Below are 6,970 nucleotides of genomic sequence, written 5' to 3'. Positions count from 1 at the left end.
AAAAAATTAGCCAGGTGTGGTGATGGGTGCCTGTAATACCAGCTACTTGGGAGACTGAGGCAGGAGAATTGCTTGAAGCCGGGAGGCAGAGGTTGCAGTGAGCCGAGATCACACTATTGTACTCCAGCCTGGAAGACAGAGCAAGACTCTGTCTAAAAAAAAAAAAAGAAGAAAGTTAAAATTTATCAAAAATATACGCACACAAACACAAACTCTACTTGGTGCCATTTGAAGTCAAGAGAAATGCAAGCAAACATAAAGATGTGCAGTATTAAGTCATAAGTACATATTTACTGTAGATATACTATACTCCTGTAATAATTTCGTAGCCACCTCCTGTGCTGTCTCCGTGAGCTCAGCTGTTGAGTATCTGCTTAAAACACCACGTGAAGCTAATCGTCTCCTGGTGAGCAGTTGTCGCCAGCACATTGTGTATAGAAGTAAAAAGTGATGTCTCATAGTTACTGCGTATTTTTCACCACGTTTAGTGCAATACCGTAAACTCTGAATAACCCCCTGGGCCTCATATGCGGGGCTGCTAGTGATGCCAGACTGCTTCCAAGAAGCAAAGAAAAGTTACAGCATTACAAAAAAGGGTTGAACTGCTTGATATCTACCATAGATTGAGATCTGCAGCTGTGGTTACTGCTGCTTCAGACAGACACTTTCTCTTATAAACAGACAGCATAAACTTACGGTATGGATAAATACAGCACAGTGCTGTGAAGGTATTTTCTCTTTCTAATAATGTTTTCAGTAACATGTACTTTTCTCTAGCTTACTTTCTTGTAAGAATACAGCACATAATACATATAACATACAAAATATGTCTTTTTTCTTTTTTTTCCAGAGACAGGGTCTTGCTCTGTCACTCAGGCTGGAGTGCAGTGGTGCGATCATGGCTTATTGCAGCCTCGATCCTGGGCTCAAGCGATCCTCCCACCTCAGCCTCCTGAGTAGCTGGGACTACAGGCACGCACAACCACGCCCAGCTAATTATTTTTATTTTTATTATTTGTAGAGGTGGGGGTCTCACTATGTTGCCCAGGCTGGTCTTGAACTCCTGGCTTCAAGCAGTCTTCCCGCCTCAGCCTCCTAAAGTGCTGGGATTACAGGCATAAGCCACTGTGTCTGGCTTCAAATTGTCTTACTCAATTGTTTATATACTGAGTAAAGCTTTTGGTCAACAATAGGCTATTAGTAGTTGAACTTTGGGGGGAGTCAAAGTTATGCACAGATTTTCCACTGCGTGGGGGTTCGGCACCCCATCCCCACGTTGTTCAAGAGTCAACTGCCTGGCCTCTGCCCATCACTGCGGGACCTTGCCTTTTCCCTCCCCGGCTGAAACATCTTTTCCCGCCAGCCTCCGTTCCCAGCTCCAAGGCTGCCCCCTTGCGAGTTTCACATGGTATAACAGTGTCATTATCCTGCCTCCTGCCTCCTCTCCTACTCCGAAATCAAATGTTCTCACCTGGGAACTGATTTCAGAGTAGCGTGTCCTCAAGTGCATCACCGGAGTGACCACTCCTGTGGGTCAGAAACAGATTGCCTCCTCCTTCCCGTAAGTACAAGGCCTCTGCTCGCGGCCCACTGAAGACAGGCAGGTGAGGACGTGCAGAGGGGAGAGACAGACAGACGAGGAAAGGGGCCGACGTGTGCAGGGGCAAGCTTACCTCCCCCTGCCGCCTTGCTTTGACTCCGTGCTCCTCTCTTGACTGGGGTGCTGCCCTCAGCAGGCGCCGCTCTCCGCTTGAGTGGCTCCAGGGAGGCCTCCGAGCCAGGCTGCCCTGCAGTTCCTCCGAAGCAGCCCTCCGCAGGGGCCTGGAGAAGCAGCCAGGCCCTCCTGCCTCATGCTCCTTCCCCCTAGCGGTGGCGTTACTTCTGGGACGTGCTCCCTTGCGTTCTTGCCGCACACACTGTCTTCAGGCCAGGACCCCTTCCCAAGTAACCGGTCACCAGCGGGTTGAGCACCACACTCCAGGCACCGGTGATGAGCCCCATCTTCCGCCAGGAGCCTCCCAGATTGGGTTGCAGGAAGCTGGCCACGTTGGAGGCGTTGTAGGGTCCTAGGCAGAGCAGCAGCGTGAGGAGGGCCCCGCCGGCTACCCAGGCGGCCCTCAGTTTCCGCCTGTGCGTCAGGCCGGAGTGGGCCAGTGCCCGGAGGCAGCCCACGTAGCAGAAGGCTGTGATGGCCAAGGGCAGGAAAAAAAGCAGGAGAGAGAGGCTGAAGCGGGCCGGGCCGGCAGAGGCCGGGTCCCAGGCCTCCAGGCAGACAGGAGAGCCGTTGACCGGTGTGTTGATGCCCAGGGAGGTGTTGCTGTGGTCCAGCCAGCCTCCCGGAGCCTCCAACCCAAAGACCAGACCCAGGTGACACAGGACGAGGGCCCAGATGGCCGCGCACACCCCCCAGGAATAGCACGGCCTCCGGAAGGCTTGGTAGCCCAAGGGGAAGGCCGCTCCCAGGTAGCGGCCTGCACTCAGGGCGGCCAGGAAGCCCCCGCCGGCATACAGTGGAGCAAAGTGGGCCACGCCGAAGACGGGGCACAGCGAGGCCGGCAGAGGCCAGGCCCCGGAGGCCAGCGCCTCCACCGCCTTCAGGGGCAGGGAGACTGTCAGCAGCAGGTCGGAGCAGCCCAGGTTCAGGGTGTAGACCAGGCTGGGGGTGAGACGGAGCCGGGCGTGGGCCCTCGCGCCTCGGATGGCCAGGACGTTGAGCGGGAAGCCCAGCACAAAGGCCGCCACATAGAGGGCAAAGGAGAGCTGCGGGGTCAGGCCCATGGGGCCACTGTCCTGGCCTGCAGGACTCCTGTGTGCAGCTGGCTCCCTGGTCTCAGATCTTGGGGCCCCTGAGAGAAGGGGCTCCTGGGATCACTCGCGGGTTCCAGCCCTGCCTGGAGGATTAGAATTCACCTGATGGGATCACCGAGGAAACGGAGGCCCACAGAGGAAGGCAGCAGCCAGGGAGCCCCGGAGCCTGGATGAGAAGCCAGGACCTGTGGCCCCTAGTCCTGTGCTTTCTCTCCACCATATCACTTCTCAAAACCAGGGAAGCTCCTGCAGTGTCACAGGAGATAGGATGTGGCACAGATGTCCAAGCCGACTCCCCCAGGGTGCATGGCTGGGTGGTGCAGAGGAAGAAGGCTTCTCGATTTCTGAGACTCTGTGGGGAGAAGGGGTGGAGAGAATTCAGAACAGGGCTGGGCCCCACAGCCTGAGCCTTCCCTGGGAATGGGAGTTTGACTCCTGAGCCCACTGCCCTGCCCGGTTCCCTGGCAAAGCAAGAGCTGCTCCCCGACAGTGGAAAGCCAGCGGGGCAGCAGGGAGGAGAAGGGTGTGGATGAGGTGAGGGTGTGGCCAGGGGCAGGAAAAGGGGGTCCCCCAGGGAGAGCCCAAGGGTCAGCTGGGCCCCTTCCATGTCACAGTTGAGCTTAGCAGTTCTCAGGGGCCCCCTGGGCAGGGGTCTGGAGGTCTGGGGAACAGTTAGGTGAAGAGAGGAACCACAGAGAGAGGGACCCACCTCCTGGCGCTGCCAGATGTCTCTGAGGCTCAGCAGTCCCCTCAGCGGGCTGATGGAGGATGCCCGGGATGAGCAGTGAGCCGGAAGGGGAGGAGGGCAGGTGGCAGGGCCATTAGCCTGAGGTTCTAGCAGCTTGGGTGAGCAACTAATGGGGCATCCCGGCTGGAGGTGAGGCCACGCCAGAGGAGGTGAGGGGCTGGGAAGATGCTGGAACACAGAGGGGCCAGGGAGGAATTGGGGTCCTGTCTGGGTAGGGGCCGGGTGTGTAGCCAGTGCCTTGCAATAGCAGGGCTCGGGGGCTCGGCCACAACCCAGTGCTAGTCCCTCCCCAGCCCTCCTGCTTGTTTATGCCTGCGCTGGGGCCAGGTCTTCTCCACCCTCGATGCACCCCTGGGCAGGCCCCGGGTCTCACTGGCTCACCTCTGACAACACAGGGTGCCCCGTGACCGCAGCCATGAAGCCATCTCCACGTGGCAGTGGGTGTGTGGGGAAAGGAGTGATCGCACCCAGGTGCGGCTCTGCACAGGTTGTGGGCTTGTTTTAGTTTTTGCAAGGAGGGGTCCCTCTGTTCTCCCTCTCCTTCCCCTCTAGTTCCATGGTGGTGGCTTCTGACCTTTCCAGTGCTGCAGGAAGGAGCAGGAGGAGGAAGGCAAGGGATGGGGGCAGCCTCTGCTGGCTGGCACTGGAGGACCCAGGTTGTGGCCCCCACTTTGCCTGTCAAGGGGTGGCGCAGATGTCCAAGCTGACTCCCCCCAGGGTGCATGGCTGGGGACATTGGGGGGCAGGGTACTCCCTGAGGCACAAGGAATGAGGCACTGGCCAGCTGCGTAGCTTCCTTCTCTCAGCCCTGGGAATCCTCCCAGCCTTTCATGTTTCCCATTTGGGTCACCTGAGTCTCCCAGGAGGACCTAAGGAAGATTTCTAACCTAGCTGGATGCTTCCTCAGGTGTGCCCACGCCTGCTGGTGAGAAGCCAGCTCTGCTCTGTGATTCTGTCTCTGTCTCTCACTGTGCCAGTGTCTGTCTGTCTATTTCTTGCCTCAGAATGACAACACAGCCTCTCCACATCAGTTTTCTCAGGCGTGTGTGGGTCACCTGACCACTCTGCCCCTTCCGAATTCCAGGTCTCCCGTCATAAACCTCTCTCTGTGTGGCCTCCTGGCAGCTCCAGTCACCAGGCTTCAGGGGAAACAGCAAGGAGGTCTCAGCCTATCACTAACTCCCTCAAAGACACCATCTCACTGCTTTTCATACCTTGGAGTCACTAAATTGGTCCATGCTCTCCTTTTTCTCGAGAGCTGCGCATGGGGTGCAGCACCCGCTGTGAGCAGAGAACCGGCCTCCTACTGTTCAGTCTGTTGTTGGGAACCGAGAAATGGACAAAACCGAGGAAGAATCCAAAGCAGTGCCATTTCCCCTCCTATAGCAAAAGTGAAGCCCCGGGGAGCTGTTGGGTTTTCCAGATCTTCTCTGCTTTGGCCCCACCCATCTGGCGTCTGGATCTTTGCCCAAAGTCACCTCCTCCAAGGGCCTTCCCGGGTGCCTCAGCCACACTGATCCCTCCCGTGAATCTCACTTTTGTTGTCTTTCTTCAGTGCGACATTGTCCTGGCTGGCTCCTGAGCTAGAATGCCGGCCTCCTGAGGGCAAAGGCTTTGGTCTGCTTTGTCTACTGTATGTTGCACAGCAGGTGTTTGGGAACCTAAATGCACGATCCATTATCTGGACCCTGGGAGGACGGTGAGAGCTGGGGTTGTGGAGGGCGGCTTGCGTCTGGAGTCCCGGCCCCCCAGCTTCCTGGGCACCTGCTCTTCATGCTTCAGCAATGTCTATTGATGGCCACATCTCATGGTCAATCAGCCATGTAGTAGGTTTATGTCAGCAGCTGTGCTGAGGGACAGGGTGGGAAGGGGAAGACGCTCGATGGTTGCCAGGGAGCCTGAGCCAGGCCCTTCAGGCTTAGGACTGCCTCAGCTGCTCCAGGGGATCTTGCCTTAAAAACCCTTCGCAGCCCTAAACTAGAGATCCCCAAGGCTGGTCCTATGCCTTATCTTTTTGGTGCCCTAACAACTGGCTCTGTACTGGGTGCATTTCCAGGTGCTCAGTATCTGTGTGCCGAGTGAATGAAGAAAGGGTTGAATGACACCAGACCTCATTTTGGGCACAGACACCCCAACGCCCTCCCTGTCTCATTTAAACAGGTTTTTGTTGTTGTTGTTGTTTTGAGATGGATTCTTGCTCTGTCACCCAGGCGGGAGTGCAGTGGTGTGATCTCAGCTCATCGCAACCGCCGCCTCCTGGGTTCAAGTGATTCTCCTGCCTCAGCCTCCCAAGTAGCTGAGATTACAGGTGTGAACCACCATGCCCAGCTAATTTTTGTATTTTTGGTAGAGATAAGATTTTACCATGTTGGCTAAGCTGGTCTTGAGCTCCTGATCTCAGGTGATCCGCCTACCCCAGCCTCCCAGAGTGCTGGGATTACAGGCGTGATCCACCACGCCTGGCCTTTAAACAGTTCTTAAAGTCTCACCTGCCTCCAGAAAAGTTAATGGTGCTCATGAGAAATCAAACCAGGGACAAAGTGGATTGATGGGGAGATCAAGGCCTCCCTGCACCATAATTCCTAGAGTTACCATCCAGGTGCTGAGCAGAGATGGGAGGGAAAGGAGGATGGGAAAGGAAGGTGGCAGTTTGGGGAAACCTGCCACATGCCAGGAGCCGATCTCCTTGATGGTCAGATAATCACACCCCTGCCCTCTAAAGAGAATGGGTCCCTTTGCAGAAGCAGGTGAATGGGTGGAGAAAGATCAAACCTGAGAAGCGAGAGGGGAGCTGGGGCACCTAACTGGAAAGTCTGAATCAGTGAAGAGAATTAGGGAACAGGTGCAGAGGACCTTGAACGACAGAAAAGCTGTGAGGTTTCTCAGGGTGGCTGATCTTCAGGACTTTCTCTGGCAGCAATGGGTTGTGCAAGAACTGGGTAGCGTCACTTTTGGGAAGAGCCGTTTTGAACTGGCTTCCCCTTTTCACATTCTTCGAGAAATGCAAATAAAGGACGGGGGTTTGTTTTCTGGGGGACTTTTAGCTTCTGTGCTGGGTCTCAGTGTGGCTCCAGCATATATAAGACGATGCCTCACTTCCTATCGTGGGCCACCTGCGTGGTAGGCAGTGGTCTCTCCCTCTCCACTTTACAGATGGAGAAAACGAGGCTCAGGCAAGCTGGTGAATGCTGCCAAGATCACCCGGCTAGTTAAGCCAAAGAATCAAGATTCAAGCTCTCATGCTTGTCTGCCTGCAGAGCCAGTATGCTTTTCCTAACAAGACACCAGACTCTCTAATCTGCTGGTTTGATCACTAAACCACTGTGACTCCATTTCCTTCCCCCCAGGCCCCGTGAAGGCTTTCCCCTCTCCTCATCCCCACTCTGAACCCACAGACTGAAAAGCGTTCACTGG

The 6,970-nt window shown here is 55.7% G+C and overlaps 1 protein-coding gene across 1 annotated transcript; it reads right to left on the bottom strand.

The window, feature by feature from the left end:
• Positions 1 to 473: 473 nt before the first annotated feature.
• On the bottom strand, positions 474 to 3,031 carry FFAR1 (free fatty acid receptor 1). The gene has a single exon (XM_011947979.1). It carries the CDS (start codon positions 2,776 to 2,778, stop codon positions 1,876 to 1,878), a length of 903 nt encoding a protein of 300 aa, XP_011803369.1. The 5' UTR covers positions 2,779 to 3,031; the 3' UTR covers positions 474 to 1,875.
• Between the last annotated feature and the right edge of the window lie 3,939 nt (positions 3,032 to 6,970).

Source organism: Colobus angolensis, unplaced genomic scaffold, assembly GCF_000951035.1.
Source record: "Colobus angolensis palliatus isolate OR3802 unplaced genomic scaffold, Cang.pa_1.0 Scaffold107, whole genome shotgun sequence".
In the NCBI taxonomy this organism is placed as follows: Eukaryota; Metazoa; Chordata; class Mammalia; order Primates; family Cercopithecidae; genus Colobus; species Colobus angolensis.
Note: the sequence above shows the minus strand (reverse complement) of the source record. Positions and strands in the feature narration are given on the sequence as shown.

Coding starts and splice junctions, on each gene's coding strand:
- FFAR1 (XM_011947979.1), bottom strand. CDS start 2,778: ATGGGCCTGACCCCGCAGCTCTCCTTTGCCCTCTATGTGGCGGCCTTT.